The sequence below is a fragment of the Oncorhynchus tshawytscha genome, linkage group LG13, assembly GCF_018296145.1.
Source record: "Oncorhynchus tshawytscha isolate Ot180627B linkage group LG13, Otsh_v2.0, whole genome shotgun sequence".
In the NCBI taxonomy this organism is placed as follows: Eukaryota; Metazoa; Chordata; class Actinopteri; order Salmoniformes; family Salmonidae; genus Oncorhynchus; species Oncorhynchus tshawytscha.
Window position 1 is genome coordinate 54,908,511 of NC_056441.1, and position 26,997 is coordinate 54,935,507.

The 26,997-nt window shown below is 43.3% G+C and overlaps 1 protein-coding gene across 1 annotated transcript in view; it reads right to left on the reverse strand.

Annotated features, from left to right (window-relative positions):
* The window catches only part of LOC112265173 (ankyrin repeat domain-containing protein 13B), a 36,322-nt gene that overhangs the window by 4,215 nt on the left and 5,110 nt on the right, over positions 1 to 26,997 (reverse strand). The window contains exons 2-12 of the mRNA XM_024442258.2: positions 22,743 to 22,878; positions 19,524 to 19,648; positions 8,540 to 8,585; positions 8,138 to 8,281; positions 6,604 to 6,820; positions 6,130 to 6,196; positions 5,741 to 5,822; positions 4,904 to 4,968; positions 4,344 to 4,480; positions 3,340 to 3,497; positions 2,247 to 2,441 (exon numbers count right to left, since the gene is read on the reverse strand). Of these exons, the coding sequence (XP_024298026.2) occupies positions 2,247 to 2,441; positions 3,340 to 3,497; positions 4,344 to 4,480; positions 4,904 to 4,968; positions 5,741 to 5,822; positions 6,130 to 6,196; positions 6,604 to 6,820; positions 8,138 to 8,281; positions 8,540 to 8,585; positions 19,524 to 19,648; positions 22,743 to 22,878 (1,372 nt within the window). The remainder of the gene's footprint in view (positions 1 to 2,246; positions 2,442 to 3,339; positions 3,498 to 4,343; positions 4,481 to 4,903; positions 4,969 to 5,740; positions 5,823 to 6,129; positions 6,197 to 6,603; positions 6,821 to 8,137; positions 8,282 to 8,539; positions 8,586 to 19,523; positions 19,649 to 22,742; positions 22,879 to 26,997) is intronic.

A 26,997-nucleotide genomic window follows, 5' to 3' on the forward strand; every position in this document is an offset into this window, starting at 1 on the left:
CCTCTGGCGAGCACATGGAGGGCTGTGCGGCCTCCCAAAGAAATGCCACCCCACACCATGACTGACCCACCGCCAAACCGGTCATGCTGGAGGATGTTGCAGGCAGCAGAACGTTCTCCTCGGTGTCTCCAGACTCTGTCACGTCTGTCACGTGCTCAGTGTGAACCTGCTTTCATCTGTGAAGAGCACAGTGGCGAATTGCACAAAGGCGGAGGTAGCGGTCCTGCTGCTGGGTTGTTGCCCTCCTACGGCCTCCTCCATGTCTCCTGTTGTACTGGCCTGTCTCCTGGTAGCGCCTGCATGCTCTGGACACTACGCTGACAGACACAGCAAACCTTCTTGCCACAGCTCGCATTGATGTTCCATCCTGGATGAGCTGCACTACCTGAGCCACTTGTGTGGGTTGTAGACTCCGTCTCATGCTACCACTAGAGTGAAAGCACCGCCAGCATTCAAAAGTGACCAAAACATCAGCCAGGAAGCATAGGAACTGAGAAGTGGTCTGTGGTTACCACCTGCAGAACCACTCCTTTATTGGGGGTGTCTTGCTAATTGCCTATATATTTCCACCTGTTGTCTATTCCATTTGCACAACAGCATGTGGAATTTATTGTCAATCAGTGTTGCTTCCTAAGTGGCCAGTTTGATTTCACAGAAGTGTGATTGACTTGGAGTTACATTGTGTTGTTTAAGTGTTCCCTTTATTTTTTTGAGCAGTGTAGTTACACATCATACTTTTTACATCATGTTTTTTTTTTATTAACTGTTTATCAATTATACAACATAATGCAAGTAATTTATACTGCAAGACTCTGTTTATGCATTGTTTAAAGTACTTTTTGCTTGTCCAACAATTGGCTTGTCCAAGACGCGATGAGTAGAGTTGAGTAGTGACATGTTTTTGGGATAGAGATAGCTATCTATTATTTTGAATGGTAAAAAGTGAACTAAAGTATTTCATATATCGTAAAGGCCACTAAAAAGAAAGAAAGCTATTCAAATAAATTCACTCATTATGAAGATACACAAGGACTTTGAGTATTCCCTCCAGTGGCAAACGGAAGGAGGAGGGGTTTATATTAAAGAAATATTATTAGCCAATCACACCCTTTTAGAATGTCATACTTTTGAAGACTCCAATGATAATTTGGTAATGTCTAAATACAAAGTGTCATTGGTGGTACTCAATTTAAATGAAGGGAAAATTATATTGTGAGTAAAAATATGAATCATATCACTTTAGTAAATTATTTTGTAAAGGTTAATTACTCATGATTTTTTTTTTTTTTTTGCCTATATAGACATACACAATTGTAATTATTATTCATGAGCTGGCCATAAACAATAACTGGTAATGCTGCATAGTTTTAGAAAGGTCTGGAACTCACCTTTCTGGTAAAAATAGTTATACATATCTGGGGTGTACTCACTTTTGAGGACACAAGCTCAAGCACAGAGTAGAATTATTGTGAAAATATGAAAACCATATCTGATTTTTTTTCTTATTCAACAGAAGTGGGGCAATAGAGCTTGAGATGACTGAAATGCTTTCTAAATATGGCTCCGCTGAGGGAGTGGAAAGGAGAGCAGACAGATGGGCCTTTTTGGTGCTATAAGGTACGGACCCTACGGCGTTAACAGAACACTTTCTACGCCAAAATGTCAGTCGGAACCGGCCCAGAACCATATGGGGGACTTAACATCTAAGAGTTAGATTTGAGCTGTGGTCTACATTTAATAACATCCTCAATTTCCTAAATTGTGTCATTGGTCGTGTTACCGTCATTGGTGTTACTGCTGCCATATTAGATGGATTTAGAATGAGAAAATGTATCCAAATATATTGAGATAGAAATGAGGTTCATATTTTTCCAAAATGTCATGCCCAAATCCCACCTCCATTCACAAACGACCCCTATGTTATGTTATTCTGAGTCAAAGTGTTTCCTGTCCAACCAGGTAAAACACTGACTTTGTCCTGGTCAAGTCATGTGATTGGGAAACACTCCTGGCCCTATTTGTAGTGTAAAGATGGAGTGTATCACAGGAGGTTGGTGGTGGCACCTTAATTGGGGAGGATGGTCTCATGGTATTGGCTGGAGCAGAATAGTGGAATGGTATCAAATACATCAAAACACCTGGTTTCTATTTGTTTGATGCCATCCCATTTGCTCCGTTCCAGCATTATTATGAGCCGTCCTCCCCTCGGGGGAGGGGGTTGGTGTGTGTAGGTGTGTGTTTCTCACTCGTGGAGCTGGAGCTGGAGACACTAGAAGAGTCGCTGCCTGGGGAGGGGGTGTCTGTGTCAGTCCTGGGGCTGCTGTCCTTCTGTCCGTCCACCTCCCCCTCCACCCGATCTGGCCCCGTCACAGACCCCTCCTCACACCCGTTCAGGTTCCCAAAGGTGATCCGGGCATTCAGGATGTGATAGATGGGAATTTCTGAGAAAACGAAAAGAAGTGAGAGAGATGTTTAGGATTTACGATTATCACTGGATTCATAATTTATGTGCAATAGGTGTAAATATTCCAAACGTTAAAAGTTGGGCAAATCCCAATGAATCATATTTGAGGCAGCATCTGAATGAAATTAAGGAGTAGCCAGAATGCCACCCCTGACTGACATAAGGACAGGAGGGTCAGCTTCAGTGGTGGAAAAAGTACCCAATTGTCATACTTGAGTGAAAGTAAAGATACCTTAATAGAAAATGACTCAAGTAAAAGTGAAAGTCACCCAGTAAAACACTACTTGAGTAAAAGTAAATATACTTAAGTATAAAAAGTAAATGTAATTCCTAAAATATACTTAAGTATCAAAAGTAAAAGTATAAATCATTTCAAATTCCTTATATTAAGGAAACCAGACAGGGCAATTTTCTAGTTTTGTTAATTTCCTGATACCCAGGGGCACACTTCAACACTCAGACATCATTTACAAATGAAACATTTGTATTTAGTGAGTCCGCCAGATCAGTGACAGTAGAGATGACCAGGGATGTTCTCTTGATAAATGTGTGAATTGGACCCTTTTCCCGTCCATTCAAAATGTAACGAGTACTTTTGGGTGTCAGGGAAAATGTATGGAGTAAACAGTACATTATTTTTGTCAAAAAAAAAAAAAAAAGTTGTCAAAAATACAAATAGTCAAGTAAAGTACAGATACCCCTAAAAAAACGACTTAAGTATTAGTATTTTCAAGTATTTTTACTTAAGCACTTTAAAACACTGGTCTACTTTTGATAACCTCTCGCATTCTCTCCACTCTCACTACCATGATATGCCAGGTCTCTAGGCTGCAGAGCAAACTATCTGGTTATGAGAGTGTCCTCTACTCCCTCACCGATCTTGACAGGGAAACCGGGGGGCAGTCGCAGGGTAATGAAGTCCCTGAGCTTGGCGAAGAGGGCGTTGGAGATGGCCATGAGGTCAATGATGGGCGCCACCTGCTCCGCTAAGGACAGAGGATGGGACTCACACAACCACAGCTTAGCCTTGAACCTGAGGAAACCGGGAAACATGTGCATATGCATATTATACAATGCACCTGACTCATGTTCAGAAAGGGTCAACGTTGCAGAATGTTTGGAAACGTAAAATGAAGAGTAGTCCCTCCCTGTTTAATTTCTGTTCTGTTAAGTGCCTAATGAAGACCACTGTGTTATACACAAGTACTACAAACAGTACAATGGAGTAACGTGTCACGCAGAAAGCATCTTTGTTGGTCACGCAGACATATCGAAAAACTCAGAGACTGGAACTCTACTTCTATCTCATCCTAGAACATTCATCAAATCCTGAGAGAATTTTTGTTAGCCTTGTAATTTGTTGCACTGCAAAAGATCGGCTTCACCATTGACTCGGCAATCAACTGTTCCCAAAAGCACTGAGTGTGCGGGGTTTCTGTTCAGGCAATTTCATGTTGACTTTCAACCGATGAGATAATGTACTAGTAGCCTAGTGATCGGGTTGGGACACCATCTCACTGTTGTCTTGTCACAATAACCAGCAGAATTCTAAACGGCTATTGATGTGACATCCAGGTTCGTAGTCAATTACCGGATCACACATCATACGTAGATTGAATAGAAGGAAAACATGTACATGCATGGGCCAGAGCCAAAACACTTGACAGGGCCAGAGACATACTGTAGATGGCATCCAAAATGGCACCCTATTCCCTACATAATGCACTACATTGGGCCCTGGTCAAAAGTAATGCACTATAGAGGGAATAGGGTGCCATTTGGGATGCATACATATTGTATGGTTCTGGACAGGGCTATTATAGCCAAGGGCCCCAGGCATAGAGGTTGTTATAAGGGCTGTGATGGCTGTCGCTGTCACCTCTGAGTCTTGGTGGTGAGTTGACAGGGGTGGCCAATATCCCGGGTGCCCAGGGGCAGGTTGGGATTGAAGTACTCCTCGGCTGTCAGGGCTGTGGGGTTGGTCACGGCAGGACTTGACATCTGAGTCACTAGGGCCTGTTGAGAGAAGGGGAGGTTTGGAGAGGAGAGGAGAGGAGGAGGAGAGGGAGAGAGAGAGAGGAGAGAGAGAGAGAGAGAGAGAGAGAGAGAGAGAGAGAGAGAGAAAAGGAGGGAGGGTGAAGAAAGAGAGCGAAAGAGAGAGGGAGAAGGAAGGAGGGTTAAGAGAGAGAAAGAAAGAGAGAGTGAGAGGATGAGAGAGGGGGATAAAGATTGTCAGCAGGTTTGCCGGCAGAAGCCAATTAAAATGGTCATCAATATTTGAGAGAGAAGAGAAGCCCAGGGACCTCTTTACTCATATCAATATTGACAGCTATGTTGGCTTATGATTCACTGTAGCAATAAGGTCAAATCCATATGAAATGATGAGGATTAGGATTGATGATTGTGATGAGGAGGATAATGATGACTGTGACCACTAACCCCATTGTTGGGCCCCACGTGTTGCTCGGCGATCCCTAGGAAGTTCTGCAGGGGCGTCTTACCGCCTGAGGAAAAGGTCACATCAGTGGAACATACATGAGAGGAACTCAGAGCAAGTCAATGACCATAGAAATAGGGTTAGTAAGAATTTTGGAATGTTGACCTGGTAGTGGAAGCGGGAATGTCTGTTCTACTAATACTATTTCTATGTCTGCAACACTAACCTAAGAATTCTCGACTGGTGTCTCTCATCAATTTTGGAGGGATGGAGATGGGATAAGGGACTGGGGGAGTTGGGTTCTTGGAGGGAGGGCTTTGAGAGGGACGGGGCCGGTGATCAGAACAGAGCACTTTGCTGGGAAGCCCAGGGAGGGAAAAACAAGGACAATACTCTTCTCTGACCAAGGAAATGACTGGAAAATGCTTTAGGGCCACTTGTTGGAGCTTCAGTGCAATTATCCTATTCAGAGCCTCTCAACAGGGGTGTGTCTATTAGTGCCAACCATAGCTAAATATTTTGCAACCCAAACAAGCGTTTCTTATTGGACAAGTTCAGGTTAGTCCTTCCCCGTTTCAGCCTGTTTTCTTCCTAGTGAATACACTCCAGTTTATTTAGGGCTGTATCCTGACCTGAGATCAGCGCGCTCAACTCAACTCGTCGCACAATCCTCCCATTGAAGTCAATGAATGACTTACACCAAAGTCTGTGCTGCACATGCTTATCTCAGCTCCGAATTGAGCCCTTTTACTGCATCTAAGCCAAGACGTGGAAGATTACCAGAAATGACGCAAGGGGATTTTTAAACAAATAGGTAGAACTTCAGCAAAGAGAGACACCTTTGGGCTTCGCCTTGAGTGGCTCACTGAGATGGTCCGTTCGGGTTCGAGTGATCAGTTCCACATTGGAGGCGCCGTACACCTAACAGAGAAGACAAGGACAAGTAGAGTGTCATGGTTATGAGACTCTGGATAAATAGCGCACTATATAGGGAAGAAGGTACCAATTGGGACGCACATTCTGTGACTGATTTAGGTTAGTGATGTAGTAGGGAGGTGGGCTCACTGCTGAGTCCATGTATATTGATAGTGCTTTACTCTAGAACCAGCGCTCAGGAAACAGATGACATTATATACTGTACGTCTTGAACTTTAGAGTGTTTTATTTCATTCGGGCAAAACCAAATCGAAAGCCAGGGATAGAAGGATTAATGACTCCATGTCTGTACCTTAGCCTCGTACCCGTTCACCATCTCTGTCTTCTCACTGCGCCAGCCAAGGATGCCAGTCTTATTCCTGCCAGACAGACAGAGATAGCCAGACACAAAACAACAGGTCAGACTTCGAGGTGGTCTTCTCCCTCCTTTCAATTCATATTCAGAAATGGATTATTGGCATGTCGAGCGTACCGATGAAGCTGCCAAAATGACAGAGGTGACACTCAGCAAGCAATAAATGATGATTACACATTCTCACCTCCCCCTCTCTCACTTTTTTATACAATCTGACCTGCATTAGAGATGTGTCTGGTCTTGCACTTAGTGACCCCCCTCCCTCCCTACCTCTCCTCTTCCTTCCTCTTCTCCTCTCCTCGTTCCCTTATCCCTCACTCACTACCATTGTTCTACTCCCTTTCTTTTCCATACCCATCTCTGACCTTGCTCAATGCTAACCCTCTTTCTCTCGTTCCCTCCGTCTCTCACCTCTCAAAGGTGATGTTTTTGGTGTCTAGCTGGGTGGTGACCACGGGGGCGGAGAGGCGGGCTGCCACCTGCTCCTCGCTGGGCAGTAGTGCCCCCAGGAGGCCCAGGCCGGTAGTGCCCCGCTGAGGCGAGGGAGACGTCAGAGAAGACACACACAGGGTCTCACAGAACACCAGCTGTCTGTCGTGGTCCACCTCCATCACCACTGCACTGGAGTCTGACGGATAGACAGAGAAGAGTACTTAGAATGAGAGTGAGAGACCGAGGAAGAGGAGGAGGATGGGTTAGAAAGAGACGGGAAGGGAGAGAAAGACGGGTTAGAAAGAGACAGGAAGGGAGAGAAAGACGGGTTAGAAAGAGACGGGAAGGGAGAGAAAGGGTTAGAAAAGAGACAGGACGGGTTAGGAGACGGGAAAAGACGGGTTAGAAAAGAGACAGGAACGGGTTAGAAAGAGAGAAAGAAAGACGGGTTAGAAAGAGAGAGGAAGAAAGAGACAGACAGAGAAAGACGGGTTAGAAAGAGAAAGAAAGACGGGTTAGAAAGGAAGAAGGGAAAGAGAAAGACGGGTTAGAAAGAGACAGACAGAGAGTAAGACGGGTTAGAAAGAGACAGACAGAGAGAAAGACGGGTTAGAAAGAGACAGGAAGGGAGAGAAAGACGGGTTAGAAAGAGACGGGAAGGGAGAGAAAGACGGGTTAGAAAGAGACAGACAGAGAGTAAGACAGGTTAGAAAGAGACAGACAGAGAGTAAGACAGGTTAGAAAGAGACAGACAGAGAGTAAGACAGGTTAGAAAGAGACAGACAGAGAGTAAGACAGGTTAGAAAGAGACAGACAGAGAGTAAGACAGGTTAGAAAGAGACAGACAGAGAGTAAGACAGGTTAGAAAGAGACAGACAGAGAGTAAGACAGGTTAGAAAGAGACAGACAGAGAGTAAGACAGGTTAGAAAGAGACAGACAGAGAGTAAGACAGGTTAGAAAGAGACAGACAGAGAGTAAGACAGGTTAGAAAGAGACAGACAGAGAGTAAGACAGGTTAGAAAGAGACAGACAGAGAGTAAGACAGGTTAGAAAGAGACAGACAGAGAGTAAGACAGGTTAGAAAGAGACAGACAGAGAGTAAGACAGGTTAGAAAGAGACAGACAGAGTGTAAGAGCGACATAGACAGAAAGGAGGTGGAACAGTTAAACTAAAGCGAGCGCTAGAGGTAGAGAAGAGTAGGTTCAGACTCACATATGGAGGAGGAGAGTCGAGAGAGACTGAAAAGAAAGGTCATATAGACCGAAATGGAGTGCAACAGAAAGATAGAGGAGGACCATTTAAAAATATGGAGGAGTCACTAAAAGACAGTGAGAGGAAGTTCTATCAAAACAAGATATTGAGAGATCTGTCAGACAGTGACTAACTTAATGATGACAGTGAGAGGGGGAAAGAAGGAAGGAAGTCCTGTGACAATAGAAAAGAGGACTCGACCACACATACACACAGACTATCACACACGCAAACATACACACTGGCCCCTGAACCCTGACCTTGACCCCGGAAGATGAAACTTCGGTTTCCTCTCTGCCAGGTCATCTGATCAAAGCCCATGAGAGTGGTGTCTACACGCAGACACTGGCCACTCTTCCACACGCGGTACGTGTCACTGGGACAGATACGAGACACCAGCGGCACTAAGAAAGAGAGAGACAACCATAGAAATATAATTCCTTGAATGGCCATTCTAGTCAATGGCCCTGTGATGGGTGGACTGGTGGCCATTTTGAGTGTAATTTTTTGGGGGTCTAAACCATTCTAGGGATTCTATTTCTCTGGAGACAATGCAGACCCACAGAGAAAGGAAGTCTGTCACCATATACAGTCAAGCAGGAAGCCATAATCCATACAGGTAAACATCTGAGAGACCGAAAACATTACTTATTATGACTTACCCCAGCTAGTAAACTCCCATTTCATCTCCACGTAAAAGTCCTGAGCCTTGAGCAAAAGAGAGAGAGAGAGAGAAATATAGACCCACAAATTCCAATTGGCTAAACTTAAACTCTTTAACATCCTTCTCAGCTCTGGCATCTACCCCAATATTTGGAATCAAGGACTGACAACCCCAATCCACAAAAGTGAAGCCAAATTTGACCCCAATAACAACCTTGCGAAATGCGTCAACAGCAACCTTGGGACAATCCTCTGCGTTATCATTTACAGCTGACTTGTACATTTCCTCAGTGAAAACAATGCACTGAGCAAATTTCAAATTGGCTTTTTACCAAATTACCTTACGACAGACCACAAACATAAACAGTGTGCTGTTAAAATTGGCAAAAAACACATTTCTTTCCACAGGGACATGGGGTGAGACAGTGATGCAGCTTAAGCCCCACCCTCTTCAACATATATATATCAATGAATTGGCGAGGGCACTAGAAGAGTCTGCAGCACCCGGCCTCACCCTACTAAAATCTGAAGTCAAAAGTTTACTGTTTGCTTATGATCTGGTGCGTCTGTCCCCAACCAAGGAGGGCCTACAGCAGCACCTGGATCTTCTGCACAGATGCTGTCAGAATAAAATTTGACATACCAATTAGGATCTGGCTAAAAAAAAGACTTGAATCAGTTATAGAACCCATTGCCCTATGGTTGTGAGGTCTGAGGTCCACTCACCAATTAAGAATTCACAAAATGGGACAAACACCAAATTAAGATGCATGCAGGAATCAGCAAAAATATCCTCCGTGTACAACGTAAACGACCAAATAATGCATGCAGAACAGAATTAGGCCGATACCCGCTAATGATCAAAATCCAGAAAAGAGCCTTTAAATTCTAAAAACCTTCCCCAACAAAGCCATCACCTACAAAGAGATGAACCTGGAGAAGAGTCCCCTAAGCAAGCTGGTCCTGGGGCTCTGTTCTCAAATACAAACAGACCCCACAGAACCCCAGGACAGCAACACAATTAGACCCAACCAAATAATGAGAAAACAAAATGTTTTACCTTTATTTAACTAGGCAAGTCAGTTAAGAACAAATTCTTATTTACAATGATGGCCTACCGGGGATCAGTGGGTTAACTGCCTTGTTCAGGGGCAGAACAACAGATATTTACCTTGTCAGCTTGGGGATTCGTTCCAGCAACCTTTCGGTTACTGACCCAACGCTCTAACCACTAGGCTACCTGCCGCCCCATAGTTACGTGACACACTGGAAAGAATTAACCAAAAAACTGAGCGAACTCTAATGCTATCTGGCCCTAAACAGAGAGTCCACAGTGGCAGAATACCTGACCACTGTGACAGAGCCAAAATTAAGGAAAGCTTTGACTATGTACTCAGTGAGCATAGCCTTGCTATTGAGAAAGGCTGCTATGGGCAGACGTGGCTCTCAAGAGAAGACAGGCTATGTACATACTGCCCACAAAATGAGGTGGAAACTGAGCTGCACTTAACTTCTTGGTGACAGGGAGCAGTATTTTCACGTCCGGATGTAATGCATGCCCAAATTCAACTGCCTGCTACTTATCCCCAGAAGATAAGATATGCATATTATTAGTAAATTTGGATAGAAAACATTCTGAAGTTTCTAAAACTGTTTGAATCATGTCTGTGAGTATAACATAACTTATTTAGCAGGCAAAACCCCGAGGACAAACCATTCCGATTTTGTTTTTTGAGGTCACTCTCTTCTCAATGGGTTTTCATTGGGAATCCAGATTTCTAAGGGACCTTCTTGCAGTTCCTACCGCTTCCACTGGATGTCACCAGTCTTTAGAAATTGGTTGAGGTTTTTCCTTTGTGTAATGAAGAAGTAGCCCTGTTCAGAACGAGGGTCACTTGTAGTGTACTGTTAGATAGGGGCGCGTGACCAGAAAGCTAGCTACAGTTGGTTTTCCTCCTGTATTGAACACAGATCCTCCCATCTTCAATTTGATCAATTATTTACATTAAAAAAATACCTAAAGTTGTATTACAAAAGTAGTTTGAAATGTTTTGGCAAAGTTTACAGGTAACTTTTGAGATATTTTGTAGTCACATTGTGCAAGTTGGAACCGGTGTTCCTCTGGATCAAACGTGTCAAATAAATGGACATTTTGGATATATATCGACGGAATTAAATCGAACAAAAGGACCAGTTGTGATGTTTATGGGACATATTGGAGTGCCAACAAAAGATGCTCGTCAAAGGTAAGGCTTGAATTATATATTTATTTCTGTGTTTTGTGTCGCGCCTGCAGGGTTGAAATATGCTTTTCTCACTTTGTTTACAGAGGTGCTATCCTCAGATAATAGCATAATTTGCTTTAGCTGAAAAGCCTTTTTGAAATCTGACATGTTGGCTTGATTCACAACAAGTGTAGCTTTAATTTGCTATCTTGCATGTGTGATTTAATGAAAGTTTGATTTTTATAGTAACTTATTTGAATTTGGCGCTCTGCATTTTCCCTGGCTTTTGGCCAGGCGTCCCACATATCCCAGAGAGGTTCTTCTTAACCTCCTGCCAAATGTATGACCACATATTTCCCTCAGATTACACAGACACAAAAAATGATTTGAAAACAAATCCAATTTTGATAAACGCACATATCTATTGGGTTAAATACCACAGTGTGCAATCACAGCAGCAAGATTTGTGACCTGTTGCCACAAGAAAAGGGTAACCAGTGAAGAGCAAACACCATTGTAAATACAACCCATATCCCATATGTTTATTTATTTTCCCTTTTGTATTTTATCCATTTGCACATCATTACAACAATGTATATATACATAATATGACATTTGAAATTGCTTGATTCTTCTGGAACTTGTGTGAGTTTAATATTTACTTTTCCCTTTTTATTGTTCATTTCACTTGTATTTATCCATTCCACTTGTTTTGGCAATGTAAACATATGTTTCCCATGCCAACAAAGCCCCTTGTATTGAATGGAATTGAGAGAGAAAAGAGAGAGACACCCATACACACAGAATAGACACACAGAACAGGGACAAGAGAGTGAGAAAGGAAGACACCACAGGAAAAAAAGAGAGAAAGAGAGTAATTTTGTTGGCGTGGCCAGGAACAATGGACAGTAGCTGTTCCAATCCCATCCCAGGGCTGGTGGTGAGCCAGACAGATGTGGAGGAGGAGGGATTAATAGAGCTAGTGGGGGGAGTGCAGCGTTCTGGACTTGGGAGGGAGAGAAAAAGAGAGAGGGGTGAGGAAAGGAGTCCACATCAATCATAAACTGTATCCGTACACATTGGATAACTGTATCCGTACACATTGGATAGCTGTATGCGTACCCATTGGATGCAGTAATCACAATATAGTGGATATATCCAGGAAAGCCAAAGTTCCAAAAGCTGGGCCTAAAATAGTATATATTTTGCTGTGACTTATGTGGATGATGTATAAAAAAAATTTGTTGTTGGTCAGACGTGATTAATAAGGAGCATCCAGACGCTGCACTTGATGAATTTATTAAATTGCTTCTTCCAATTACTGATTAACATGCACCCGTTAAGAAACTGACTGTTAGAAGTGTTAAGGCTCCATGGATTGATGAGGAATTGAAAAGCTGTATGGTTGAAAGAAATGGGGCAAAAGGAGTGGCTGATAAGTCTGGCTGCACTTCTGACTGGCTGACTTGCTGCAAATTGAGAAATTATGTAACTAAACTCAACAAAAAGAAAAAAGAAACTGTATTATGAAGTCAAAATCGATGAACTTTGGAGTACATTAAATATTACTTTAAATTAAATTATGGGCAGAAAGACAAATTCAAATTCAATCTTTCATAGAATCATATGGCTTATTCATCAGAAAACCATTTGATGTTACCAATTATTTTAATGATTACTTAATAGGCAAAGTGGGAAAACTTAGACAGGAAATGCCAACAACGAAGAGTGAACCATCGTATTCATAAATAAAAAAACAAAAAAGTTAGTGTGGGAAAGGGAGATATATTTTTTACAAACCTCCTGGCATTGACAACTTAGATGGGAAGATACTGAAGATGGTATCTGACTCAATGGCCACTCCTATCTATCATATCTTTAATCTGAGTCTAGAGGAGAAGGTGTTTGTCCTGAGGCCTTGAGTGAAGCCAAAGTCATACATAAAGTAGCCTTTACGGGTTCTATCAGCTTGTGCTGGCAGCGATCGGTTGAAGAGCATGCATTTAGTTTTACTTGAATTTAAGAGCAGTTGGAGGCCACGGAAGGAGAGTTGTGTAGCATTAAAGCTCATCTGGAGGTCAGTTAACACAGTGTCCAATGAAGGGCCAGAGGTATACAGAATGGTGTCGTCTGCGTAGAGCTGAATCAAAGAATCACCAGCAGCGAGAGCGACATCATTGATGTATACAGAGAAGAGAGTCGGCCCGAGAATTGAACCCTGTGGCACCCCCATAGAGACTGCCAGAGGTCCGCCAGGGTCCAACAGGCCCTCCGATTTGACATAGTGAATTCTATCGGAGAAGTAGTTGGTGAACCAAGTGAGGCAATTATTTGAGAAACCAAGGCTGTTGAGTCTGCCAATAAGAATGTTGTGATTGACAGAGTCGAAAGCCTTAGCCAGGTCGATGAATACGGCTGCACAGTAATGTCTCTTATCGATGGTGGTTATGATATCATTTAGGACCTTGAGCGTGACCAGCTCTGAAACCAGATTGCATAGCGGAGAAGGTACGGTGAGATTCGAAATGGTCGGTAATCTGTTTGTTAACTTGGCTTTCAAAGACCTTAGAAAGGCAGGATAGAATAGATATAGGTCTGTAGCAGTTTGGGTCTAGAGTTTCTCCCCCTTTGAAGAGGAGGATGACCGCGGCAGCTTTCCAATCTATGGGAATCTCAGACGATACGAAAGAGAGGTTGAACAGGCTGGTAATAGGGGTTGCAATAATTTCGGCAGATAATTTTAGAAAGAGTGGGTCCAGATTGTCTAACCCTGCTGATTTGTATGGGTCCAGATTTTGCAGCTCTTTCAGAACATCAGCTATCTGGATTTGGGTGAAGGAGAAGTGGGGGAGGTTTGGGCGAGTTGCTGTGGGGAGCGCAGGGCTGTTGACCGGGGTAGGGGTAGCCTGGTGGAAAGCATGGCCAGCCGTAGAAAAATGCTTATTGAAATTATTGATTTATTGGTGGTGACAGAGTTTCCTAGCCTCAGTGCAGTGGGCAGCTGGAAGGAGGTGTTCTTATTCTCCATGGACTTTACAGTGTCCCAGAACTTTTTTGAGTTTGTACTACAGGTTTAAATTTCTGTTTGAAAAAGCTAGCCTTAGCTTTCCTAACTACCTGTGTATATTGGTTCCTAACTTCCCTAAAAAGTTGCATATCACAGGGGCTATTCGATGCTAATGCAGAACGCCACAGGATGTTTTTGTGCCGGTCAAGGGCAGACAGGTCTGGAGTGAACCAGGGACTATATCTATTCCTAGTTCTACATTTTTTGAATGGGGCATGCTTATTTAAGATGGTGAGGAAGGCACTTTTAAAGAATAGACAGGCATCATCTACTGACGGGATGAGGTCAATGTCATTCCAGGATACCCCGGCCAGGTCAATTATAAAGGCCTGTTTGCAGAAGTGTTTTAGGGAGCGTTTGACAGTGATGAGGGGTGGTCGTTTGACCGCAGACCCATTACGGATGCAGGTAATGAGGCAGTGATCGCCGAGATCTTGTTTGAAAACAGCAGAGGTGTATTTGTAGGGCGAGTTAGTTTGGATGATATCTATGAGGGTGCCCGTGTTTACAAATTTGGGGTTGTACCTGGTAGGTACATTGATAATTTGTGTGAGATTGAGGGCATCAAGCTTAGATTGTAGGATGGCCGGGGTTTTAAGCATGTCCCAGTTTAGGTCACCTAGCAGCACGAGGTCAGAAGATAGATGGGGGGCAATCAATTCACATAGGGCACAGCTGGTGGCAGAGGGTGGTCTATAGCAAGCGGCAACGGTGAGAGACTTGTTTCTGGAAAGGTGCATTTTTAGAAGTAGAAGCTTGAATTGTTTTGGTACAGACCTGGATAGTAAGATAGAACTTAGCAGGCTAACACCGCCCCCTTTGACAGTTCTATCTTGGCGGAAAATGTTATAGTTAGGGATGGAAATGTCAGGGTTTTTGGTGGTTTTCCTAAGCCAGGATTCAGACACGGCTAAGACATCCGGGTTGCTAAAGCAGTGAATAAAGCAAACTTAGGGAGTAGGCTTCTAATGTTAACATGCATGAAACCAAAGCTTTTACGGTTACAGAAGTCAACAAATGAGAGCAACTGGGGAGTAGGAGTGGAGCTAGGCACTGCAGGTCCTGGATTAACCTCTACATCACCAGAGGAACAGAGGAGAAGTAGGATAAGGGTACGGCTAAAGGCTATAAGAACTGGCCATTTAGCACGTCCGGAACAGAGAGTAAAGGGAGCAGGTTTCTGGGCACGATGGCATAGATTCAAGGCATAATGTACAGACAAAGGTCTGGTAGGAAGAGAGTACATTGGAGGTAAACCTAGGCATTGAGTGATGAAGAGAGATATAGTCACTAGCGATGTTTAAACCAGGTGATGTCATCACAAATGTGTGAGGTGGAACAACATGGTTGATTAAGGCATATTGAGCAGGGCTATAGGCACTACAGTGAAATAAGTGAAATAAATTTTGCCTCCTCGTGCGGTGACGTTGATAGACCAGTCCTGGAATTAGTAGGGTTCCAAGTAGCAGAGATACCCAAATTGGCAAAATGGGTATAGTGGTCCAAGAAACTGGCCGGTGGATCAATATGCTATCGATAGCTAGCAGGCCACGGTTAGCAGAATGGACCTCCAGGGGACATTGCACCTGAGGGGCCTGTTGGGATCCTCGGGCAGATTATGTCGGTATTTCAGTCATGAAGGATCGGCGGGGTTCCGTGCCCCGTACCGGCAGTAGAAGGGATCCAGATATTGTAGCCGAGGAGTGGGCTTCAGGAGTAGCCCAGGAGCCCTAGCTAGTTGGTGCTTGCTATGGGATGGAAACGTTAGCCAGGAGTAGTCAACCAGGGTTGCGGTTAGCTAACTGCCATGATCCAGATGAAAGGGTTCAGAGTTTGCGGTAGGAATCTGGGGATATGGAGAGAAAAATAGGTCCGGCATGCTCTGGTTTGAAATGCGTTGTACGAACTGGCGAGAGCTTTCCGAGCTAAAGGTTAGCTGACTGATAGTTGGTAGCTAGTTAGCTAGCTAGCTTCAGTTGAGGTATTCCAGTTCGGAGGTAAATAGACTTTTAAAAAAAATAACAGATCCACACCATGTTAGCTGAGGCGGGTTGCAGGAGAGTATTTTGAAGTTGAGCTTTAGGAAAAATATTTAAAAGAATGTGAAGAAAAAGATATAGACATGGGACGAGACAAGACAAAGACGTCTGCCTGCTACGCCATCTTGGATAGGAGGGTAATTACAGTCCATGATTACTTTAAGACATGAAGGTCAGTCAATTTGGAAAATTTCAATAACTTTGAAAGATTCTTCAAGTGCAGTTGCAAAAACCATCAAGCACTATGATGAAACTGGCTCTCATGAGGACCGCCACCAGAAAGGAAGACCCAGAGTTACCTCTGCTGCAGAGGATAAGTTCATTAGAGTTACCAGCATCAGAAATTGCAGCCCAAATAAATGGTTCACAGAGTTCAAGTAACAGACACATCTCAACATCAACTGTTCAGAGGAGACTGTGTGAATCAGGCCTTCATGATCAAATTTCTGCAAAGAAACCACTACTAAAGGACACCAATAAGAAGAAGAGACTTGCTTAGGCCAAGAAACACGAGCAATGGACATTAGACCGATGGAAATCTGTGCTTTGGTCTGATGAGATCAAATTTGAGATTTTTGGTTCCAACCGCCGTGTCTTTGTGAGATGCAGAGTGGGTGAATGGATGATCTCCGCATGTGTGGTTCCCACCGTGAAGCATGGAGGAGGAGGTGGGATAGTGTGGGGGTGCTTTTCTGGTGACACTGTCTGTGATTTAGTTAGAGTTCAAGGCACACTTAACCAGCATGGCTACCACAGCATTCTGCAGCAATATGCCAAGTAATCTAGTTTGCGCTAAATGGGACTATAATTTATTTTTCAACAGGACAATGACCCAACCCACCGCCAGGCTGTGTAAGGGCTATTTGACTAAGAAGGAGAGTGATGGAGTGCTGCATCAGATGACCTGGCCTCCACAATCACCCAACCTCAACCCAATTGAGATGGTTTGGGATGAGTTGGACCGCAGAGTGAAGGGAAAGCAGCCAACAAGTGTTCAGCATATGTGGGAATTCCTTCAAGTCTGCTGGAAAAATATTCCAGATGAAGCTGGTTGTGAGAATGTCAAGAGTGTGCAAAGCTGTCATCAAGACAAAGGGTGGTTACGTTGAATAATCTCAAATATAAAAAATAAACAGGCTCAAAATGGCCAGAAACAAAGACTTTCTTCTGAAACTCGTCAGTCTATTCTTGTTCTGAGAGATGAAGGCTATTACATGCGAGACATTGCCAAGAAACTGAAGATCTCGTACAACGCTGTGCACTACTCCCTTCACAGAACAGCGCAAACGGGCTCTAACCAGAACAGAAAGAGGAGTGGGAGGCCCCAGTGCACAACTGAGCAAGAGGACTCCTGTCTCAGCCTCCAGTATTTATGCTGGAGTAGTTTATGTGTCAGGGGCTAGGGTCAGTTTGTTATTTCTGGAGTATTTCTCCTGTCTTATCTGGTGTCCTGTGTGAATTTAAGTATGCTCTCTAATTCTTTCTTTCTTTCTCTCTCTTGGAGGACCTGAGCCCTAGGACCATGCCTCAGGACTACCTGGCCTGATGACTCCTTGCTGTCCCCAGTCCACCTGGCCATGCTGCTGCTCCAGTTTCAACTGTTCTGCCTGCGGCTATGGAACCCTGACCTGTTCACCGGACGTGCTACCTGTCCCAGACCTGCTGTTTTCAACTCTCTAGAGACAGCAGGAGAGGTAGAGGTACTCTGAATGATCGGCTATGAAAAACCAACTGACATTTACTCCTGAGGTGCTGACCTGTTGCACCCTCGACAACCACTGTGATTATTATTATTTGACCCTGCTGGTCATCTATGAACATTTAAATATCTTAGCCATGTTCTGTTATAATCTCCACCTGGCACAGCCAGAAGAGGACTGGCCACCCCTCATAGCCTGGTTCCTCTCTAGGTTTCTTCCTAGGTTCTGGCCTTTCCAGGGAGTCTTTCCTAGACACCGTGCTTCTACACCTGCATTGCTTGCTGTTTGGGGTTTTAGGCTGGGTTTCTGTACAGCACTTTGAGATATCAGCTGATGTAAGAACGGCTTTAGAAATACATTTGATTTAATTTGAGGACAAGTACGTTAGTGTTAAGTTTGAGAAACAGACGCCTCACAAGTCCTCAACTGGCAGCTTCATTAAATAGTACCTGCAAAACACCAGTCTCAATGTCAATAGTAAAGAGGCGACTCAGGGATGCTGGCCTTTTATGCATAGTTCCTATGTCCAGTGTCTGTGTTGTTTTGCATCTTAATCTTTTCTTTTTATTGGCCAGTCTGAGATATGCCTTTTTCTTTGTAAATCTACAACTGCTAACAACCAAATACCACAAATAAACAATAGGCGGGATGTGGCTCAGGGAGAGTAGAGATCTGGCAGCAGATACTGCAGTTTGATGACTGTCTAGCTATAGTCGAGCAGTGGTTGTGTGGCTGAATTATGTTTTTAAATGGTCAATTAAATCAAAGAAAAAAGTAAGGGGTGGTTTACCGGACACAGATCCAGGACTAGGCTTAATCTGTGTTCGGGAACCACCCCTTAGACTAGCTGGGAACTAGTGCACTGTAAAAAAACATATATATATATACACCCATTAACTTTTCTGTCCAAATGTTATCTGAAAAATAAAAATGTTTTCCCAAACATGAGATTTGGTGTTTGCTCAACTTGTCTCATATGTTCATTAAACTATTAATTATTATATCTTAACTAAAAAAGGCTGTGCAACTGGTTACACGCAGTGCTTTTAACATATAATGTTTTCAATGTACATATTTGACAAACGTTATTACATTGTGCATGCTTATTTATACAGTAGTTATTATTCAACATGTCCTCACCTGGGATTTGAACTCACAACCTCTTGGTTCATGGCATTCTGATCTTCCTGCTACTCCATCATGTCTGTTGTCTGACTATTCTCTCATTATTGATTTGATGTACTTGATGTAAAAACCATCTGTATAGTTGTCCAATGTTGGTGGGGCATATTTTTATGCTTTAATGTTACTCCTTAATCATTATGATAAATACAATTAAAATAATTGAGAGTACTTTTAATAACAGAGCTAAGATGTACTTTGAAGTGCAAGTGTAGCAATACAGGTGAAATCAGCTTTTGAGGCAGACATGGTGTGGTGTTGCAGGAATGCTGTGAATCAAGAGTTTGTGAGTTCAAATCCCAGGTGAGGAAATGTTGAATATGAATTACTGTATTATAATGTGTCAAATATGTAAATTCAAAATAATGTATGGTTGAAAGCACTGTGCGTGTAACTAGTTCCACAGCCTTTTGTTTTAGGTAAGATGCCAAATAATAATTTCTAGTTGAATGAAAATGAAACCATTTGAGCAAACACATCATTTTAAGTTGACTGAATTTTTGCCTACATTTTCTCATGTTGGAGCTAAGTTCGGGCCAACTAAAAGTTCTGGGTATCACTTTGACTGAAAAGTTGAGTAAACAAAACGAAAAGGCTGTGGAATCAGTTACTTAATAATATTTAGTTGAAACAGCTTGATATTTTTTATTTTTTTTAACAGTATGGTTCAAGAAGACTGGTGCTAACACAAAACATATCTACAAGTGTTTCCTACATGTCGGTAGTTGCTGTTGTGCTCTGTACTTGTGTTCGGTGTCAGCGCCTCTCACCTGGTGCAGTCTCTCCAGGAGGACAGGGATTCCCGCCAGTCTCTTAGTGTTCCGCTGGTAGTCACGGTAATGCAGAACTAGGCGCACCAGCTCTGGGTCTCGTGTGCTGACTGCTTCCTGGAGCACTATGGGAGAGAGAAAGGCAATCTTCACCTCACATATAGACACACACTCAGAGGCCAATTTATTACGTACACCACAGCGTTCACAAAAAATGGTTCGCAACAACAGACAGTGGTCACGTGGCCGTGGCTTGCTATATAAAGCAGGCAGACAGGCATTCAGTTACTGTTCAATTGAACATTAGAATGGGCTAGTTAGCTACGCAACTTTGAGCGTTGTAGACCTGTCGGTGGCAGGGGCGCCGGTTCCAGCATCTCAGAAACGGCCGGCCTCTTGGGCTTTTCACGCACGACAGTGTCTTGGGTTTATCAAGAGTGGTACCACAAACAAAAAACATCCCGTCAGCGGCAGTCCCGTGGGCGAAAACAGCTTGTTGACGAGAGGTCGAAGGAGAATGGAAAGAATGGTGCAAGCTAACAGGCAGGCCAGAAAGGCAAATAACGGCGCAGTACAACAGTGGTGTGCAGAACGGCATCTCAGAATGCACAACTCGTCGGTCCTCGTCACGGACGGCCTATTGCAGGAGACGACTACACCAGGTTCCCCTCCTATTAGCTAAAAACGAAGAAGAAGCGGCTCCAGTGGGCACCCCCATCACCAACACTGGACAATTGAGGAGTGGAAAAACATTGCCTGGTCCGACGAATCCCAGTTCCTGTTGCGTCATGCTGAGAGCAGTCAGGTTTTGGCGTTGGCAGCATGAGTCCATGGCCCCATCCTGCCTGGTGTAAACGGTACAGGCTGGTGGCAGTGGTATAATGGTGTGAGGAATGTTTGATACCCTTGATACCAATTGAGCAACGTTTCCATGCCCTGAAGAATTCAGGCTGTCACAGACCAGTTACTAGATGGGTGTACCTAATAAACTGTCTAGTGAGTGTATGCTGTACTGTGCTGTGCTGTGCTGTGCTGCTCTGAACTATGCTACGCTGTGTTATACAGCATAGCAACGTTTTTGGGGCTCCCGAGTGGCGCAGTGGTTGAAGGTACTGCTTCTCAGTGCAAGAGGCCACTGCTTCGTTACTGCAGTCCCTGGTTTGAATCCAGTCTGCATCACACCCGGCCGTGATTGGGAGTCCTATAGGGCGGCGCACAATTGGCCCAGTGTTGTCTGGGTTTGGCCGGGGTAGGCCGTCATTGTAAATAAGAATGTTCTTAACGGACTTAAATAAAATGTTAAAAAATACACTATACAGGTCCCTTCCCAGTGCTCAGTCCACAATCAACACTCTAAGGAAACTGACTTAACCAACTCTCTGAGGAAACTCTGACTAACCTACCAAATCAATTTCATTTTCATTTTAAATTATCAATAAGTGCATTTAAAAGCAAGTGTGTCTAATTACTTGATTAGATCTATCCACAATGGCCATTTGGCTCACCATCAATCCACAAACAAATGGTTCCTATTCGTAGAATCCAACCCCTCAATCTATTTATATATAGATTCTATACAGTATATCCTTCCAACCTTTAAAGGTGAGTCACTATTAGACTCCTCCTAGCCAATGTATCTACATATGCTTTCCCAGTAACATATACATGCCTGTTGTGTTCTATTGATGATTCTGCCCCCCAAAAATATTTCCACTTGAGGGATGATAAAGTTTTCTACTGATACTAGTACTACTCCTACTACCCTATTACTGTCAGTACTACTACTCCTACTGCTACTAATAGTACTACTACTACTCCTACTGCTGCTACTTCTATTACTACTACCACTATTACTATAAGTACTACTACTCCTACTGCTACTACTACTACTACTACTACTACCACTACTTCTATTACTACTACCACTATTACTATCAGTACTACTACTACTACTACTTCTATTACTACTACCACTATTACTATCAGTACTACTACTACTGCTACTACTACTAATACTACTACCACTATTACTATCAGTACTACTACTACTGCTACTACTACTACTTCTATTACTACTACCACTATTACTATCAGTACTAATACTACTACTTCTATTACTACTACCACTATTACTATCAGTACTACTACTACTTCTATTACTACTACCACTATTACTATCAGTACTACTAGTCCTACTGCTACTACTACTACTACTAATACTTCTATTACTACTACCACTATTACTATCAGTACTACTAGTACTAATCCTACTGCTACTACTACTAATACTACTACTTCTATTACTATCAGTACTACTACTCCTACTACTAATACTAATACTTCTATTACTACTACCACTATTACTATCAGTACTACTACTCCTACTACTAATACTAATACTTCTATTACTACTACCACCATTACTATCAGTACTACTAGTACTACTCCTACTGCTACGAATACTTGTATTATTACTACCATTATTACTATCAATACTACTAGTACTACTCCTACTGCTACTACTACTACTAATACCATTACTATCAGTACTACTGCTACTACTACTAATACTACTACTTATATTCCTACTACCACTATTACTATCAGTACTACTACTCCTACTACTACTACTACTCCTACTGCTACTACTACTACTAATACCATTACTATCAGTACTACTGCTACTACTACTAATACTACTACTTATATTCCTACTACCACTATTACTATCAGTACTACTACTCCTACTGCTACTACTACTAATACTTCTATTACTACTACCACTATTACTATCAGTACTACTAGTACTACTCCTACTACTTATATTACTACTACCACTATTACTATCAGTACTACTAGTACTACTCCTACTGCTACTACTACTAATACTACTACTTCTATTACTACTACCACCATTACTATCAGTACTACTACTGCTACTACTACTACTATTACTATCAGTACTACTACTCCTACTGCTACTACTACTAATACTTATATTACTACTACAACTATTAGTACTACTCCTACTGCTACTACTACTAATACTAATACTTCTATTATTACTACCACTATCCGTACTACTCCTACTACTACTACCACTATTACTATCAGTACTACTACTACTGCTAATAATACTACTACGTATATTACTACTACCACTATTACTACTATCACTATTACTATCAGTACTACTACTCCTACCCCTCTCTGTCTCACCCGTCCATCCGTTGCGGTTCTCCTTGCTGACGTTAGCACCATGTTGGAGGAGCAGGCGGGCACAGTCCAGGTGACCCAGAGTGACAGCCAGGTGGAGGGGGGTCCGACCCCGGGGGTCCAGGGTCTCCACATCCACCTGAGGGGGAGGAGAGAAGTGGGTTCATTGTATGGCATGGTGCTCATCTGGCAAAAAGAGAGAGATAAAAATATAGAGAGAGAGGGTGGAGGAGGTGTGGAGGAGAGAGTGATGGAAGGAGAAGAGACAGGTGATAATTGAGCTATCACATCCTCACATGACGGGCACGCCAGTGTTCTAAGATGGGTCGGCTTTATATAGCGAGTTACACTACAAGTGTCTCGATGTAACGTCTCTGTCATTCTCTACAGTTGATCTCTCTCTCGGTCTCTTCCTGCCTCAGTTTTGATACAGTAGCTATCATAGTCTAGTAGCCTACTGCAGTGTGTTTGATGTGGTCTCTCTGCTCTGCAGTCTAGTTGGTCTAAATAAGCAAGTCTCTATGTCTATAAATCTGATCTCTGGCCTGTGATTAAAAAAAGTTCATTTGAGCTCCTGGCAGGATCCAAGGTCAAGAATAAACCAACCACATGCTGGCATCCTAATGAGGGAGGCTGATGTAGCCCCAGTCGTCCTCTGTCCCAAATGGCACATTATTCCTTTGATTGTGGTCTACTTTTGACCAGAGCTCTGTGGTGGCCCTGGTCAAAGCAGTGTACTATAAAAGGGAATAGGGTGCCATTTGGGATGCCACCAAGGAGCGACAATGAGGAATCAGAATCTGCGTAACTGGCACATGTGGAAAATGTATAGATTAAATGATAGTGCATGGAAATGGATGGATAAAGCGTGCTGTTGTGAGGGGAGGAGCAGTTGTAACAGGGAATAAGCGGAATTGCTTTATGGTACACTTCCATCCGAGCTTTACGTCTAGTCATATTTGCATTGGAAATGTTTCAAAATCACAAAACACATACACTGTTGTGTTGTGTGAGGGCTTGTGTTTTGGTTCACGTGTGCCTCAGTGCAGGTCAGTGCGGCCCTGACGGTTGGTGTTGGTGTGTCGAGTGTACTTTGCAGTGTGTTATTGTCGAGTGTGTAGTACAGTACATCAGAGGGATGCTGCTGGGTTGTTTTTCACCAGGAGCAGCCTCCCACCTCCCACGTGGAGCCTCCTCATCTCCCCTGCTGCTCTCCATTTCTCTCCAGGGGCCTCCCGGGGGCCACGCCCTGCTCTGTAATTAGCAAGCCCAGCATTAGCGTTAGTGATGCCACCGCTTGATCGCAAGCAACAACTGGGGCTCCTAATCCCAAGGGGGGGCAGAGAGAAGAGGAATGGAACGGCAGAAAAACAGAAGGAGGAATCCACACAGGCACTGTCGGAGGTGAAGGGTGAGGTGTGGAGGGAATAGAGGGAGGGAATAGAGGTGTATCGCTATAGCAACGAAGGGATGAGAAGAAGAGGTGGGAGAGAGGGAGAAGGAGGAGGAAGGTGTGCTATGCGTTGGAGCAGACAGGGCTGGTTGAGTGGCGGCAACTGCTCTGTGAAATAGAGAGAGTGGTGGTAGCGTAGGCTGTGTGTGTACTGAATAATGGGTAGTGAGTGATTGATGTCAGAGTAGCTTTGTAGGGCCCTCCAAGTGGCCCTGGGGATGACACTGAGAAAAGAGAGAGAGAGGGAGAGAGAGAGAATGGATGGATGGATGGATGGATGGATGGAAGGAAGGAAGGAAGGATGGAGTGACACTGGCAGATAACAGTGAAAAGTACATAAACAGTAAGAGCAAAGCAGCAAGAAATGGTGGTAGTATTCTGATTATTTGAGGGGGACTATTGTAACGATTGTTGTCTAACTAGGCTCGTTACAACCTCTGCAAGTGTGTTGGACCAGTGTGTTGGACCAGTAAGATTGCCTACAGGCTGGGAGGCCCGGGTTCAAAAGCCACAAGGTGAGTTGCACTGTCACCATTCGCTACAATATTTAGGTGATAATGCCCGAGAAGCTGGTGTTTGGAGGATATATTGGCACAGGTGTTAGGCCTGAGATGAAGTTCAAGGGCATTATCACCAGCTTCGGGGGCATTAACACTTTTATACAACGGGTTACCAACATATTCAAATAATGATTTATATATTTTCATTAAAAACGTTATTTTGATGAATTCATTCATACTATTTCATCCTTCCACAAGATATAGTCCACACACAAATCTAGGGTTGCTACCCAAGCCAGATGGTCGTTTGTTCTATCGGTTCAGTTGCCAGAGACGCGACCCAGTCGTTCAGTCTTTCTGTTCTAGATCTATGGACGCGACCCAGTCGTTCAGTCTTTCTGTTCTGGATCTATGGACGCGACCCAGTCGTTCAGTCTTTCTGTTCTGGATCTATGGACGCGACCCAGTCGTTCAGTCTTTCTGTTCTGGATCTATGGACGCGACCCAGTCGTTCAGTCTTTCTGTTCTGGATCTATGGACGCGACCCAGTCGTTCAGTCTTTTTGTTCTATATCTATGGACTCGACCCAGTCGTTCAGTCTTTTTGTTCTATATCTATGGACGCGACCCAGTCGTTCATTCTAAATGTTATATTGCCATACTGGCTGGCAACGTTTTTATCTCTTGCTTGCTAGCTAACCAACTACGGCTAACTTACTGTCATGTCAAACAGTGCAGACAGAATAACAGCAAAGTAGCTGCATTTGCGTTTGTTTAAGCTGTTTTCTAGTGACATTTATTTGGAAACATCCATAACAATGAGTTAATGATGTGTGATTTCGCCTGGCATAGAAAATGTGCTCTTTTGTCAGGGCACTGTTGTTCAGAGTAGCTAGCCAACAACACAGCTAGCACTATCACTTCAAACTGAAGCTGGAAAGACTGCAAACTAGCTGCACTTCGTTTCGTTTGACCTGTTTTCTATACAGTACATTCATAGAAATTATGCTGATTCATGATTTCGACTGGCTGACAAAAGCTGCCTGTCTGTCTCGTCATGACTCCCGACACGTTCATTACTATGGGACAGCAGGAGATCGAATTTGAATATTGAAACAATGTTGCAAATGTCGTTGAGAAAGACAGCAAGGATTATACAAATGTCTGCTGTTGAAAACTAAATGTTATTCTAAAAGAAATGTGAGATAATGTCTAGATGCTTTTATAGTGAAGATCAAGTTTATAAATTGCCTGGCTGGGCTGATGAGACAGTGGATTGTGAAGTCAGATGGAACAGAGTAAATAGGCATTTTAACGTCATAGATTAATCGGTGGTAACTTGTGGAATAGACACCGGCTGGAATGTGGTTTTAACCAATCAGAATTCAGGATTAGACCCACCCGTTCTATAAAGCTAATTAAGTAGGAGAGCAAAGAGCCTTCTACGAAGGCTTGACTATGAGGCGGAGAGGTGTGGTAAGTAAGGGAGAGAATAGAGAGGGAGTGTTCAGGAAACTCCTATTGTTTAAGACAAGTGGCCCCACATTGACCCAGACTGATGTTATTTTTACACCATTGAGACACTCAAATAGAAACATAACAGCAGACACTTTCCCACAGAAAACAAACACACAATCACAAGTCCTCTCTCTCTATCCGTTCAGTCAAATTTGACATTTAAAAAATATATATTAGAAAAGGAAACCACTCGACAATAACACTCTTATAACATGATTGGTCAGTTACGGTATAGAACTGTCACGCTAAACCAATGCACTCAAATGTAACACTTTTCTGCTGTGGTACACAGACATGTCACTTCAGGGTCCACACCTCCTCATCCTCACGTCTTCACACTAGTGCACACATTAACCCTGAAACACAGTGGCACACTTATTCATTCACATGTGAACAATGTGGTTCTGACCAACAAACAGCCCACAAATAGAGCCCCACTATCTAACACACAAACACGTACAGACCCACACACCCACAGGCCAGGCATTAGCTAAAGTCTCAGTACGGGTGCTGATTTAGGATCAGTTTATAGCCTTTTAGATCATAATGAATACTATGAAATACACCTGGGGGACCTTATCCCACATCAGCACTCCTACTCTGAGGCACTTACAGAATCAACTGGCCCAGGTAGTTATAGTAAGGATATTATGTCATACTGGGTCTTCCCATTCTCTCTGCTCATCCTCTTTATCCACTGACTGCCTCGTAGTGCCTGCTCTCTCACTTTCTCATTGGCTCCATCCATCCTTCATTCTTCCGTCCCTCCCTTGGTCCTCCCCCCTCTC